We start from the raw sequence: 15308 nt of genomic DNA, 5'->3' as shown, positions 1-15308 counted from the left end.
TGAAATGAGGCAAGCTGTAAGGAAGGTCATGCGCTCTAATACACGAGAGATTATGACGGCAGAACAGTTGTTTGTGATTTAATGCTCCCCACCTGCTTGTAGGACATTTATCATTCACAATTCAATGCCAACAAGATCAGTGGCTGTTTTCCCCAGTGAATCACATAAAGTGTTGTGGGTTTAATGTTTTTATTTATGATTTTCATTTAAAAGTAAATTTTCATTTAAAAGTAAATGAAAAGGGTCAAAAGAGGAACATTTAACAGGACTGAGATTTGTTCTAAGAAAGTGAAAAGCTGTTTATTACTATGTCTGTTTAAAGACACGTAAACTGTGGTTCTTCCATCCATGGCAAGACAGCAAAGTAAGGGGAAGGTAGATTAAATACAGCTATTCTAAGCATTTATTTGCCCAACAATAAAAACATTATAGTAAGAATTACAGTAAAAAAAATAATACTTTGTGTTTTTTTAATGTTTGTATTTCTATGTTAATTAAGCGAATATGGGATAGATTTTGATTTTTCTAAATCAAGCAGTCAGTTTTTTCACAGTCTCCAGCTGATATTTTGGAATTTACACCCCATACATTCTATTTTAATCTTTTCATATTGCAAATTACCTACATTGCACCTTTGTTTTAGCTGCCACTTTTATCCTGAAGTGCTAGTGTAATTCCCTTCTCAGTGGAAATCTAGAGCTTCCCAACCTTACTGCTAAATCAATTGGAATGTTACCAATTCCATAAAACAGGCCATTGTTCAGACTGCATCAAGCTTTTATCTCATAGTAAAGAATGAAAAAACACTTTTTGAGACTTGTGGATTTGCAGTTCTTACCCGTTTTTTAGGTGCCGCTCTCAAAACTCTTGGTGGTCCTGCCCTTCCTCCTGAAGGTCGACCTTGGCCCTGAAGCGACAACATACCAAATGCAAACCTTTGAAGCGCCTTTTTATCTAATTTAACCAAAGCAGAATAAAAGTTTAATGTGTTTAATGATGTTTGCTCCAATGATACGTTTCAAAAGCAGAACATTCCAGTATTTTGTCTATGAATAATTTAATTGAAAATCTGTCACTTTAACAATACAAGACAGCAGTTTTCAGGGTGAAGAAACACTAGGCTCTCTCCTTGTTACTGTCTGTCTGTGATACCCCTAAATGTCACACGCAGAGGGTTCTAGTGCCTTGCTCAAACACACAGAAAAGCTGCTCTTCTCCAAAGGCCTGCATGTCACAGTGAGATTGGAGACAGCAGATCCACACCTTTTAGCACAAAAGAGCTGAAAACCCATGGATAACACTGATGAGCAGCTGCAAAGTTAACCACTGTCAACTTCTCCAAGCACAGAAAAACATCTACAACAGGCTTTAAGGAAAACAATGAAATAGTTGTTTATAGGGAGCCTGATAGAGTTTAAGGAATAACAGAAGGGCACCAGTGACAAAGCTTTATGAAAACTTCACAGAAGGTGAGAGAGGAAATGAAGAGGATCCTTTTGAGAAGACACTGTGGGACAGACAGATGGCAGAGGGAGGGAGAGCTGGTAAATCAAACAAAGGAGACAGTATTCAAAACCTGGGCAAGAACGGGTTTTAGGATGGATCCCAGAAAAACACTGGCTGGGATGGATAGGAAAACCAAAGTAGGCACTTGGAAAAAGTGTTTGTGTTTGTGACAGGAAAGAAAGGAAACTAGACAAGAGGGAATGAAAATGAAGGTGTGGAAGAGCAAGCTCCCAAGGGTTTATTGATTTTCTTTAGAAGAATGTTAGACTGCTTCTCAGCTCAGATCAAAAGTCAAACTAGCCAAGTGTCTCCTTCTAGCAGTATTCAAAGCAGATATCTATGGAACTTTCTCCAGGATACCCTCTCAGCTTGCCACGGGGACTTAAAACAGAAATGTTGTCTTTTTTATTTCATACCAGTGAACCTTTTTCTCCACAAATTTATTCAGTCCTTTTGGAATCCATGCACATTGTTAGCATGCACAGCTTCCACAGCAAAGATTCCCATGGTACAACTACATGCAAATGCAAAGAACCCCTGCTTGTTTTTCAAGTCTGCCACTTGCTGTTTTCATCTGGTTTTCCTAGTTATTCTACTCACAATCCCAGCTTTATCATATTATCCATTTTTCATCCCCTTCTCCATAGCTCTTATGAACACCTTAAGGAGCACAGTCTCTACAGAGATTCCTAGATGCCTCTCATAGTTCCCCTTCATTAGGAAAATTAAATATTCATTTCTACCATCTGCTTCCTACGCATTAAACAATTAAGCAGCTATAATGACTTCGACCCAGGATCCCCAAGCCTTTTTTCTAAAGTCCCTTTACTTGTTAAGACATGACAATAAGAATTCAGAAAAGAAAAATTTTCAGAGAAGAAGAAAGAGTAGCAGAGATGTGAGGCTGTGTCTTTCAGTACTACTTCTCTTTGTACCACCTAAGCCACCTAAAACTGCATTTACTTTTATTCTGGAAGATACATATTAAAAAATATGAAAAATAAACAGACCAATACATTTATATGCTTAGAAAACATGCATTTCTTTGAAATACAAATGGTTATGATTCAAGTGAAGAAAATAAAGAGTTACGACATTTCCTTCATAATCCTGCAGTGGGCTTGTAGCAGAGCAGATCAGAGAGCCTAAAAGCCCCCACATCACAACCACTGCTGACACTACTGGATTACACAATTGTCCTGTGTCCCCAGTGTGACTGCTTGGCAACAGGCAATAGCACATCCTATCCTACAGAGAGCATGCTACATGTGAATTAGAGGTGATTTAAGCAACACAATTTAAGCAACAGATTTTCAGAGCAGAGTTTTATTCAGATCCAAATCAAAATCAAACTCTTGATTTTAAACATGAAACAAAGCCTACTCTCTAGTACCCTTTGTAAATGAGTCTATAAAAGCATTTATCCTGCAGCAAAGGCATTGACAAGGCAATCTGAGGGTAATTGGTTTTGGCAGTTGCATAGATTTCAATTAACATAATCCGAAAAGCCACCTGTGAATACATATATGCAACAGTATTAAAACAGAAAAGTGGCACTGAAGAAAAGCTAGAGTGCACTGGAAGGAGACAGCACAAACCCTGCCCTGCTCCCTGCACTGTAGAGTTCGTAGAACAGAACATGAGCAGTTTTTCTAATCAATCAGAGGCCTATGGCTAATTTGCTTTATTTCCTTTGTCTTTGTACAGTACCATCATGGTTTTAAGACTGTAATGTAATGATATAATACAGGCCTGATATGATTGGGAGACCCTGAGGAGACCCATGATGTGGCATAGAGGAGTACAGGCAGGTGATGATAAGTGATGGGGCACAGGCTTGAAGCAGGGAGACCCCACAAGTGTAAGCATCTCATCACTGGCCAGTTAGAGAAATGTAGATCTGCAGAGGGAGGAACTGAAGAAAATTGGGTTTAGGGGTAACAAAGAATACAAAACAATAGCATCTAGCATAATACTATACATCGGGTAACACCAGGTGTAATGTGAACACCATACCAATGAAGAAACGTGTGGAACTGTGTTAGCTAATGTATAATATAAACTCCAAGTGGGTCTAAAACTGTTGGAATCCAGCTGGAGGGTGACACAAACATGAAGAGATGAGATCCTAGTATTCTGGCAATATTATCACTAGACAACACTCATCACGACTAGTAAATCTCTAAAATTATTACAGGGAGCAAAATGAGGATCAAACAGAATGCTGGGGAGGGACTCTTCATTAGGGACTGTAGTGATAGGAAAAGGGGTAACGGGTTTAAACTTAAACAGGGGAAGTTTAGACTGGATATAAAGAAGAAGCTCTTTACTGTAAGGGTGATGAGGCACTGGAATGGGTTGCCCAGGAAAGTTGTGAATGCTCCATCCCTGGCAGTGTTCAAGGCCAGGCTGGAAAGAGCTTTTGGTGACAAGGTTTAATGTCAGGCGTCCCTGCCTATGGAAGGGGGATTGGAACTGTATGATCTTAACGTCCTTTCCAACCCTAACTATTCTATGATTCTATGTGTCAGCCAAAAATATAAAGTGTTTTACATATTCTCCTAACTCAGGTAACAGCACAAAGACTACTGCTGTGCCACTTGCTGAAAAGGGCAATCCTGACATTCCTTTTTATTGGTGTGCCTGTGCTTTGTCCTTTTGCTATCTCTTTTGCAAGCTCCTTCTCCCTGTAAATCTTTCCCCCAAGCCTGCATGCTGTTCTTCTTCACACCTTTCATTAAAACTTCTCTGCTATATCAGCTGTAAAGAGTCATCAACAGCACCCAGGTAGTTGATGACCTTCCACCACAGCTCAGACTGACAGCCATTGCTTCCTTATTCTTCTTTTTAGTGTATCCATAAGCTACTATTTAAGATGTAAACCTTTTGCTCTAAAAGCCATTTCTTTGTTCCACAACGCAGTGTTTCTGTAACAGGGAAGAGGTCACAAATGCACTCGCAATACAAATAAACAATAAAGGATAACTGAATTAACATAAGGGTTGTATATTCACTGGCAAGATACAACCTTCATACACATCTCTAAAATCCAAGTACATTTTTGCTGTTGTTAGCTACAGGAAAAAAAAAATCAACAGACTATTATCAGCATCTCAAAGTGAAGCATTTCAGAAGTTAGAAAATGTGAGAATTAAGGTTGCTTGGGCAACCTTCAATTTATCCCATCGGGGACAGGCATGGTACACAGCTTAATTCCATAACCATACACTTTGTTTTGTGTAAGTTCCCTGCCTCATTTAAGTTCCCCCAGGCTTACAAACATGGCCAGAGTTCAGACAATATGCTGCTACTAGCACTTTGGTTAATGTTGTTCAGCATCTAGAATCTTTTCTTTTTTTTTACTGCATAGCCTAAATCAGACACCCAGCAAAGAACATTTCAATCACAAGCCAAACACTAACATTTTAGTGAATTCTATGTAAACTGAAGATGATTTTGCTACAGAAAAAAATTAAGTCTTCCTAAATCTTTCTAATAAATGGTGCTATTATCCCTGTCTTTAATAATAATTAACTAGAGAAGGAGTGTGAATAATTATGAGAGATTTATATTAGGAAAAAAGTGACATTGTTGCTAGGGAACTAAGGAATGGGTAGGAAGCATTAAGGAGCTATAAGGCATCTCTCACCTCCAGGTCACCCTTCTAACTTTGACCATCCTGGTCGGTCCTCCCGCAAAAAAAATTCCAGAGTAAGAATTTATGTATGCTAAACATGGTTTACCCTGATGAGCATCTTGTATTGAATAAATTAACAGATTATAATCTTTTCCATAACAGTCACGATATTTAAATTAAGGATATAGAAAACTGAGGTGACTTCTTTTCTGGACCTTTTTTGCAGGATATGTTTATGATTGCAGCAACTAGAAACTGGGACAGACATCGACTATGCTACAAGACAAATTGACTATTGAATATAGCAAAGATACAGTAATCCAACAGGATGATAAAGATCAAGAGAGGAAACGGCTGAAAATGGATGCTTTAAATGCATTTCATTTTCTTTCCCCTTGCCACAGCCCTCTTTCACACAGACAAGCCGTCAAGAGGTGCAAATAGCTGCAAAATCAAGTCCTTCAGCAGGAAGCTTTCCTACTGCTAAACTATCCAACAAGCATTTCTAATTATATTTAGGTTGGATATTTGGGTTGTCTCCAAATGAAATTCCTCTAATTATTTATTATTTAAGTTATAAACCAGGAAAATAAGAAGAAACTATTGGCTACTTTCCAAAGGACATAGCTGTAAATGAAAAAAGCTTTCCAGGCTGGCATTTCCTAAAAGCTATCTTGTTTCTACATCACAGAAACATGTAATGGGATGGAAAGCATCTAAGAGATGCAATGACTAGTGGAAGTTTTGCTCTCAACACCCTAGCAATTTGAGTCCAGCTTGTCCTGCAATGAGGAAAACAATCACATCCAACTATTCATTCTAGTCTTGTCCTTGCTCCCTCTATCCACAGTGACTACTACTCTCTTTTTGTTGGCAATGTGACAGCCACAAATTGCTGTTCTGAGACTCATTAACTGAATTTGTACAAAATAGACAAGGACTATCAGTACCTGACTTTTTGACTGAATAGCAAAAGCTCTGAAGCTTTTCTATATCCTGGAACAATCATGTATGATTCTTCTTTAACTGCTATTTTCTATGACCCAGTTTTTCAACTGTTTTACCCTCCACTATAGAAACCCCCTGATTTGTCAGTGGCAATGCTGATGGCAAATAAATCATCTTAGTGTCCTACCAAGCAGAGATTTACTCTCAAGAGCAAGTGCTCATCCAAGAACTGGGTTGAATCCTGATTTCGTGACCATAGAAATCCTTCAGAATACTTCACATTCAGATCCAATGACAAATCAAGCAGGAGATGCAATGATGCTACCACATGTGTAGTCCTGCCATCCAGGTTAAATTCTTCACTACAGCCTTTGCTGGGTGGTGCATCCTTCTCCTATACCATCAGATTAAATTGCCCCTTCAAACTAACTCTTGCAGCTTTTCATTATAGTGAGGACCCAGACACACCACTATACAATAACTCCTTGAGTAAAGTGAAGTGAAACTAAACACTTAAAACATCAGCCGGGCTGAATAGATCTGGATTTGCAGATCCAACCTAAAATACCAGGAAATTCAGGGGGCAGGGATGATGAACGTTGATTAGTCTGCAAAGCTCAACTGTCAGTTCATATTAACCAAATTTTCGAAGGACTGAAAATCAATTACAAAGTAATGAAACACTCATCAGGGCAATGACAAACCCAAACTGTATTTTTTAGGACCATTTAAGAGACATTCCTGCAGCCTTTCTGCTCCCCATGCTAGCCATCGCCATAAGACAATCAGACTACAAGGCTGAGCAATCACAGCACACTCTTGCTAAATTTATTTCATCTTTCTGAGAAAAGACATTATCATTCCCACTTCTTCTGAAGCATAGAGGTTAGCATGTAGTCCGAAAAGAATGCAGCTGTTTGAAGGATTCTAAAGTGAAGAGGGAGAGACATTAAGAGCTAAGCCTGATGTTTCTGTAAAATCATTTAACAAATTCCTGCTAGCTTTTTATTCTTGTTTTGATTATTAGCAAACTACATACCAAACCACCACGCGGCACAAGGAGCAAATAAGCACATAAATGGAAACAAAGCCAAAGGAAACAAAGCGACTTCCAGCTAGCCCTGCAGTAGACATCCATTTATACACACTAGGGATGCCAACTGAAGAGCTATTTGCCAATACGTCTTATAATCTGTTTTCTGAGAAACACTAAACTGTTTATTTTATATTCCGTGGATGGTTTAATGCATGCTTAAGAGCCAGTAAGCACCTTAAAAGCCTTGGCTGGCAAAAAAGTAAAATGTGTCTAATTGTTGACTGTGTTTGGAGAGGGGGTCTCTGATTCTCTTTGACATCTTGCTGAACGACAAGGAAGCTGCTGACAGGTTGTTGGGTGCAAGGCTGCAAATCAACTGTAACAAGAAACATTTGCTGTCCAAATTCAGATGCTTTCTTAACACTGCATAAGTGATCTGTTGCTGACAGAGGATTTGACCCCAAGTGATAAGACCAGCCAGTCTTGTTTTGCACACAGTAAATGTGAAGAAGTGTACACAATGTCAGATAAGAAACCATAACCAATCTTGCTTCTGCTTGGTGGGGGTCCAGCTATAGAGGTACACAGCAGCACAGAGTACTTCCCACAGCTCAAAAAAGCCACAAAGCAAAGACAGGGAAATCTGGAACCAACACCTGCAACAGCACACCTGAAACCCATGTTTAAAGTCATCTCAGGAGCATTGGCCACTTTCTCTCACTAACCAGAACCACACATGGGCCTGACACCAGGTTAGGTGCTAATCCCTGCCCTATCAACAACTTTCTGCATGTCCATGCATATGCCACAAAGGTCAGTGTTTTTAAAGCATACTGCACTTCTCAGTGTCCTGTTTGTCCTACTCAAGTCAGGAGAGCTGAGAATCTAATTCTTCCATCCCTTCTGTCTGATGCAGGGATACTGGTTTATGCCTTTCCAAAATCCCACATCTTTCCCAAATGCTCTGGAGCTCTGTTATTGTCCATAATGCATTTCAGACCTGAAAGGAAGGATGTTATGGAAGAACAGAGCATAAGAACGCTATTTACAAAGCTGCATTGGGAACACAAAGATCCAGGCATACAAATGCATTTCTTATTTATGTACACAAATGTGCAAAAGCCTGAAGATGCTTCTAATCAAGGCTCAGATCAAGTTAAAAGATTAATCTGGTAGACCACAGTCTTTATCTCTGATGGTCTTTGACATATTTTCACCCAGGAATATGAGATTTCTTTCAAAGAAAAAGACATCCCGATGGCTGGAGACTGAACTGGAGGCTAAAGTTACCCAGATAAAGACAAAAAAGGACTGAAATAAAGCAAGAAACTGAAGTCAGAGAAGGCAAATACAAGGCAGGCACAGAAGAAGGGCAAGCAACCATCACCTGTAAGGGAAGACGACAAAAAGAATTAATCACAAAGCATTTGAAGAATACACAACCATGAAAGCAGAGGAGGGACTGAAGTGGCAGACACTAAAAGAGAAGGACCTGATAGTGTCCAGGTAACTATCTCAGCTTTGAGATCAACCTCAGGAAGAAAATTTTTCAAAGGGAAAGCAGTCAGCATTGAAAAAACCTAGGAGGCAAAGCAGAACAAAGCAATATACAGAAAGAGAGGAATGAAAAACAGAGGACAGTGGAAAAGAGCAGTAGTAGAGGAGAATTAGCAATAAAAGGGACAAGGACAGAAAGCCTAGGGAAATGACACTTAGCAGAAAAGACAGTCTCAGCAGCAAATAGCAGGCTTGTTTCCAGCCTTACTACAAACACTGGCACACAGAAGGAATGCATATGAGGGAGAAGTGCAGGAGGTTACTTATTTTCAGAGATTTTCTTGTCAAGAACTGGGATGTAGACTCTAACTTACCAAATTACTTTATAGTGGCCATTATGGCTCAGTAAATACCAATCATAAGGCCCTGAGTGGGTAGTAAGAAGTGCAAAGGTACTGCTATTCACACCCCGAACTCCCAAAGCCACTGAGATGTGGGCTATATTTTGACTCAGGGAAAACAAAGCAAAAGCCTATGGACTCCAGAGCCAGCTAGTCAACTACAGAATTCATCCACTGCAAGAATATTCCGGTAGATAAAAAGGCATAAAACAGTCTCAGATTTAACAAGCTCAAGGCAAATATAGGAAAGGAAGTACAAGAGAAGTTAAAATTATTGTCTTTCAAGTTACTGTAATAGAAGTTATGTGAAAAGCCAAAAATCCTAAGAATTTAAACAGTTCATAATGTTCTAAGATGTTTAAAATAAAATGAATGCCTTCATAGCAGATTAATCAAGTTTTTCAAATAACTTGTGAATCAAAGCCTTTCTGTTCCAGCATATTTCAGATAATGGCTACTGAAAATAATTAAAAATATTTATGTGGAAATCTAAAAATAAAAGAAACTGAAATTCAGAGCAAGCATTTCATCTCATGTTTAGCTTGTGTCATTATTATTATTATTAATGAGTTTTACCATTTTAGCGTAAACATATAATCTAGGAGTGGATCTGGTTTTGGTTCTGAATTTCTGCCATTTGCAAACTTTATAAAGCCCTTTGTAACATGAAAATTACTAAATCTCTGCTTCTTAGTACAAAATAAGGAATGTCACAGTGATCCTCTCTTTTATTCTCACCTACTCTAAAGCCCAAAAGCTCTCCTACTACATGCAGAAACACCCAGATGGCTCCCGGAGACTTTAGAAGCCATGAGGAACTATTTCAGTACCTCTGGATTTTGGGCTCCAACCCTTGGTTGCAGGAGCAAGACGTCCTCAGGGTCTACAAAGCCAGCTCACATTAGTGAGGTTTATTAGCTCTAGCTTCAGAAGTTGCATGGGTCTATATGGTCTATACAGCTGCAGCATGGATAGATCGACAAGATGCAATACGCTTGGGTAACTGGAAGGGGATCAGATGATCAGCAAGGGTTGTTGTTCTCACCTTGAAAGAGCTCCTGCTGTGCAGATCCTCTTGCAGATCACTGGGGGTTGCCCAAGGATCTCAGTTACCATCTCACAGCTCTGGACCATCACGCTGGTCCCTCTTTTTTTTCTGCTTTCTTGGATTAGTTATGGCTTTCTGGCATATGTGGAAAGTTATGTGGAAAGTTCTGCCCTAAGCCATCTTTCTCTAGGCTGAACAAACCCTGTTCTCTCAGCCTTTCCTCACATGGTTTCCCAGTCCTTTGATCATCTCTGTGGCTCTTCTCTGGACCCACTCCAGCCTCACCACATCTGTTTTGTTTAACAGGGATCTCAACTGAGCACTGTATTCTGGATATGGTCTGACAAGCCGTGAGTAGAGTGGGACAATGACATCTTTGTCTGCTGGTGATGCCCTTGTTGATGTAACATAGTCTCAAGGGATATGAAAAGAGTTTTATCAGACAGGTCATATTCTGCTTTTAAATCAGTTTGCAAATCTAGTAGATGAGATCCAGGAATTAATTTGACTGGGCTGTTCATCCCGTACAGGCACGCACACAGACATACCCATGCAGAGCCTGAAGGCAGACAGTGAGGTCTCATAGGTACATCCCGCACCACTACTCCCAGAGCAGGGTTACAGCCACAAAGGTGAGGACACAACCTCACTTTATTGTCTGAACTGAGCAAAGACCAAATAGTAAAACAAAAGGAAAGTGACAAAACTTACAGCTAGGTGTAAATGAAAGAATTTTTACAGAAGTTTTTAAAAACAGGGATTTCAACCTGTCTGCTCAGTGTCCATTAAAGATTCTCTGGCACACTGGGGGCACTGTTAGAGCATTAAAACCTGCAATGAAGGGAAGCGTGATATGCTGTAACAGCAGTGAAACAGCATGACAATGATCTGAAGACTTTGTAGGGTTGCTATAGTAGTGACACAGTGTGGGGTGCTGCAGCTTTGGGACATGCTTGTTTACCTGGTGTGTACAGTAATACCCAGTTTAGACTGGATATCAAGAAAGAATTATTTTCCAAGAGGATGCTCCGGCACTGTAACAGGCTGCCCAGGGCAGTGGTGGAACCACCATCCCTGGAAGCATTCACAAGCAGTGCAGATGAGGCCCTTAGTGACATGGTTTAATGGTGAACTGGCAGTGCTGGGGTAACACCTGGGCTTGATGATCTTTCCCAACCTTGTTGATTGATTCTGTGAACTGCCACAGAACACACCGGTGTCCTGCCTGGGTGATGAGGTCCCTCAGTGCTGGGACAGTGATGCCACATGGTGCAACCATGCAGTAAGCAGTGCCAAGGCCTGCTGCCTGTGGGGTTACAGGGCACCCTGGGGGGGGAACAAGCTGGGCTACACATGGTGACATAACACACGGTATCTCTGGGAACCTCCATGTCACCCTTACACTGCGGTACCCCATCAGAGCAGGAGCTGAGGGCGGCAGGGCTGCAGAAGGAGGTGCGAGGCACTGCAGTGACGCCATTCGGGGTGGGCTGACGTCACGGCGGTGACGTCACACCGGCACCACCCTGCTGCGATGCCCACACAGGACAAGCCCTTACCTTCCGGTGCTTGTCGGCCGCCTTGCCTGGCATCGCGACTGCCCCTGCGGCTTCCCGACACCGGCCGCTCCTCACCACAGCTGGGCGGAAGTTGACAGCTGTAACTATGGCAACGTACCGGAAGCGGCGAGCGGCCTATCCGGCTGCAGGCAGCCGTTGGCCGCTGCTGCTTCTCCCCCCCTCCCCTCCCGTCCCTTCACCCCGAGTGCCCTCTCTGCCCCCCCCTAGGTGAGGAATGGTATGTCCCAGCGGTGGCGGGGCGGGGGGCCGCGGGGAACCGAGCATCCGGGCTCCTGGTGTGCTGACACTGGCCACGCCCCCTTCGTGAATATGCAGATGAGGGGTGGGGCGGCGGAGGCCGGACCCGGAAGCGGCGCGGCTGAGTCACCGCGGCGGCGGCGGCGATGAGGCAGTAGCCGCGGCTGGTGGCGGTATTGTCGGTGTCGTCCTTCGGTGTGTGAGGAGCCTCCCTGCGCTCTCCCGTCCGCCCGCCCGTGCCGCGCCCCAGCCCCGCCGCCACCATGATGGAGGAGATAGACCGGTTCCAGGTGCCCGCCGTGCGCGCCGAGATGCAGCCGCTGGTGAGGGGAGGGAGGGGCGGGCGGGGCCGCGATGTCCCCGGGAGCCGCCGCCGCTGCCTCATCGCGGTGTCCGGGGACGGAGCGGGAGCAGCAGTGCCAGGAGGAAGAGGAGGGGGGGAACGGGTGTCAGTGGTGGGGTCCGGTCTGCGGGCCGCGACCGTTATGTAACGGCCGTCCCCTCAGCGCCGCCGCCATCCCCGTCGGGCCCCGGGGCTGTGCCCAGCGGCGGCGGCTGCTGCTGTGTCATCCCGCGGTCACCGTAGGCACGGGAGCCCGTCCGCCCCGATCGTCCCATCCTCTCGGTGCCGCCGGTAGCTGCGGCAGGACCCGCTTGCGTTGAGGGCGGCAGCAGCCGCGCTCCTGCCTCGGTGCAGACATCGCCGCTCCGGAGCATCATCCCGGCCTGGCTGGCGATGGGGCTGGTATTCACCAGGCGGCCAGAGCAGCTGGGTGCATTGGGGACTGCGGGGTTTTAGTTGGCTCTTAAGATACATGAGATCTGGGGTGGAAATTGGGTGGTTGCAACGCGGTCTGAGAGCTGCGAGGCGCGGTGATCCCCAGGGGCTGGGTTAGCCTCCCGGGATGGGGGTGAAGTAAGTGTGGTGCGAGGCTGCAGGACCTTCCCCATGGCTGATCCTACAGCCGCTGCTGTCAGTGCAGAGCTGCTGCTGGATGCTCATCGTGTGAAAAGTCCAGGTGTTTTGCAAAGAAAGAGCTCTGGAAATCCGTTTTGCTGACAAAATAATTTACATTAAAAACACACAATCTGAGAGTGGTTGATTTCCGCTCCTTCCCCCTTTGCCAGGGCGTGTGTTCTTCATATCAGGATGTGTTTTCACTTCACAGACGAAATTATACTCAATTAATGAGCTCTGAAGAGGTTGACATGATGGTTACACTACTACATGGGACCCTGGGGAATGTTTGCAGCAAAGGAAGTGTACACAGCTCATGGGGCTCCATGGCTGTGTAAATGGGCAGGTAGAGTGGCCCTGGGCTTTTGGTAGCTTCTGAAATGACAGTTACAAAGGAAGACCAGCTGGCTGGCAGCCATAGGAGATGCTAGACTAAGCACTCAAAAGACTTCTTAAGAGCACATAGCTGCTTTGCTTTGATGCTACAGGCTTGCCTTTGTATGATGTTGTGCCCCAGCTGCGTGCCACAGAACATCTGAATGTTTCCACTTCTGTTTCCCATCTGAGAGAGGTTTTAGGGTGTTCCTTTGCCCTTACTCTGGTCTGCCTCGCTCTCTGCTTGGTGTATTATGCATAACCTGGGACCTGTTAAAATACGGTTCACCTTGGCGTTAAACTGAAAGCTGGATAATGGGCTGACTCACTCAAGTTGCTGATTCCCTTTGGCAACTGGAGTAAGCAAATTCCATCTCAACCTCTGATTGTGTGAGATGGGAATATGAAATGTTTGAAGAGGTGGAAAGGACTTTAATGAAATACTTGCATGGACCCATTTGATAGCAGATGAGGATTGGTTATTGGCAGGTTTATGTTGCCACTGAAGACACTACTGAGATTTCTAGTATATCAAACTGTACATTAGAGTTATCTATCGATCCTTGGTTTCTTGTTGCAGCTAGTATTTGTAGGAAGTTAAGAACACCTTAATTGTCTCATGAACAGAAAGGCCCTATGAAGGTCTACAAACTCAAATTACCCCTTAGTGGCAAGAAAAAGCACTTTTAATGGTGTGAGTGTTGACAAATTGTGAAGGTGTATTTTAGCTTCATTTTTGTTGTTTCGTTCTTTCCCCACATTTGTGGTGGGAAAGAAAACTGTCCATTCAAACTGACACAGACTTGTTGCGTGTGCTACTTGTTGTTTGAGTTTTATGAAGCAGAGGCAGCAGGTCACTCTGAACATCCCTGCTTCCTTCTTCTTTCCCCATCTCTGTATGCTGAGCATGACTCCATTTGGTATGGGATATTCTTTGGTTCATTTGGGGTCAGCTGTCCTGTTTTTTGTGTCCACTCCCAACATCCTATGCACCCTCAGTCTGCCAGTGATCTGTCTAGAAGCCATCTGACAGGCAGGTCTGCTAATCTGCTGATGTTCGAAATGAAGAGACAGGTACAGCTGTTAAATGCTGAAGGGAAGTCATTTTTGCAAGGTAGTCTGAAGCCTTTTTGAGCCCCTCAGCCTCCAAATCTGCCATTGATACTGGCACTATTGATAAGCTGTCTGTCAGGGTGATAGTACGCTAATACGTGATGTCCATTGAGTACATCCTGACAATAACCAGTGTTGTATTTACTGAGCAGAGACAGAGATCCTGACATATCCATGGCTTCTTGCACAAGTAAGTTCTTTGAAGGTCAAACTTGTCTGGTGGGAGAATCTTTTCTCCTTGACAGCCTTGACGAACCAAGGGGTGTACTGGCATCACACTGCAAGTCTAAAAGTGGTGCCTAGATAGTACAGACAGGAGCTGTGTGGAGTACTGCTTGCTCCAACAAAGCTCACCAAATCTCTCTGCAGTTTTCTCTCTACTAATAGCAAGTAGATGGGGATTGTGTTTCTGAGTCAGGAAGCATTTGGTCTGCAGGCTCAACGTTGGCCAGCTCTGTCATGTGTGACGTTCTTACCCTACCACTGCATTTGATGCAGTGATGTGGAGTTAGGAAGGTGGCAACCATTTTCTCCTGTCTCCAGCCTGTTTGGGTAAGCATAAGCTGTCTTGATTTTGTTTGGCCTCTGCAAGCTTGTGTAATGAGAACAGTGTACTAATGCAAACCCAAGGAAAGGTTCAGTGCAGGACTTAAAGAGGGGGAGCTGCTGTGGGCAAGTGGACAGGGTGGCATATGGACCCTGGTTAAACACTGGCAGGCTGTAGGATGGGGTGAAGCCTAGTGTTTTGTATCTTTGCAAGACACATTACTTTGCTTATTTTGATATTGTGGCACAATTCTGTACGTTTTCATAAAGGAAAGGAAGAAAGGCTGGTAACAATCAGTTCTTCTCCTTCATGTGTCTCCTTTCCATGAAAATGGGATGGTTTGTTCTGATTCCTATTTCCTCTCCTGGATACTGGTGACTCTTGGCTTCCATCCCAAAACTGCATGCTTCTTCAAGTTAATACAA

General features: G+C 43.5%; 2 protein-coding genes across 5 annotated transcripts in view; one reads left to right on the top strand and one right to left on the bottom strand.

Moving 5' to 3' along the window:
- The window catches only part of DNAI1 (dynein axonemal intermediate chain 1), a 149329-nt gene extending 137664 nt beyond the window's left edge, over positions 1 to 11665 (bottom strand). Inside the window, exon 1 of the mRNA XM_034072653.1 lies at positions 11633 to 11665. Within this exon, the coding sequence (XP_033928544.1) occupies positions 11633 to 11665 (33 nt within the window). The remainder of the gene's footprint in view (positions 1 to 11632) is intronic.
- A 447-nt stretch (positions 11666 to 12112) lies between these two features.
- FAM219A (family with sequence similarity 219 member A) overlaps positions 12113 to 15308 on the top strand; it is an 84383-nt gene continuing 81187 nt past the window's right edge. For all 4 annotated transcript variants that reach the window (XM_005143144.3, XM_005143147.2, XM_005143146.2 and 1 more), the window contains exon 1: positions 12113 to 12213. In XM_005143144.3, coding sequence (XP_005143201.1) covers positions 12154 to 12213 — 60 coding nt within the window. In that variant the 5' untranslated portion in view covers positions 12113 to 12153. The remainder of the gene's footprint in view (positions 12214 to 15308) is intronic.

This window comes from Melopsittacus undulatus, chromosome Z (assembly GCF_012275295.1).
Source record: "Melopsittacus undulatus isolate bMelUnd1 chromosome Z, bMelUnd1.mat.Z, whole genome shotgun sequence".
NCBI classification, from domain to species: Eukaryota; Metazoa; Chordata; class Aves; order Psittaciformes; family Psittaculidae; genus Melopsittacus; species Melopsittacus undulatus.
The sequence above is the reverse complement of the archived record's forward strand: the minus strand, read 5'-3'. Positions and strand labels throughout refer to the sequence as shown.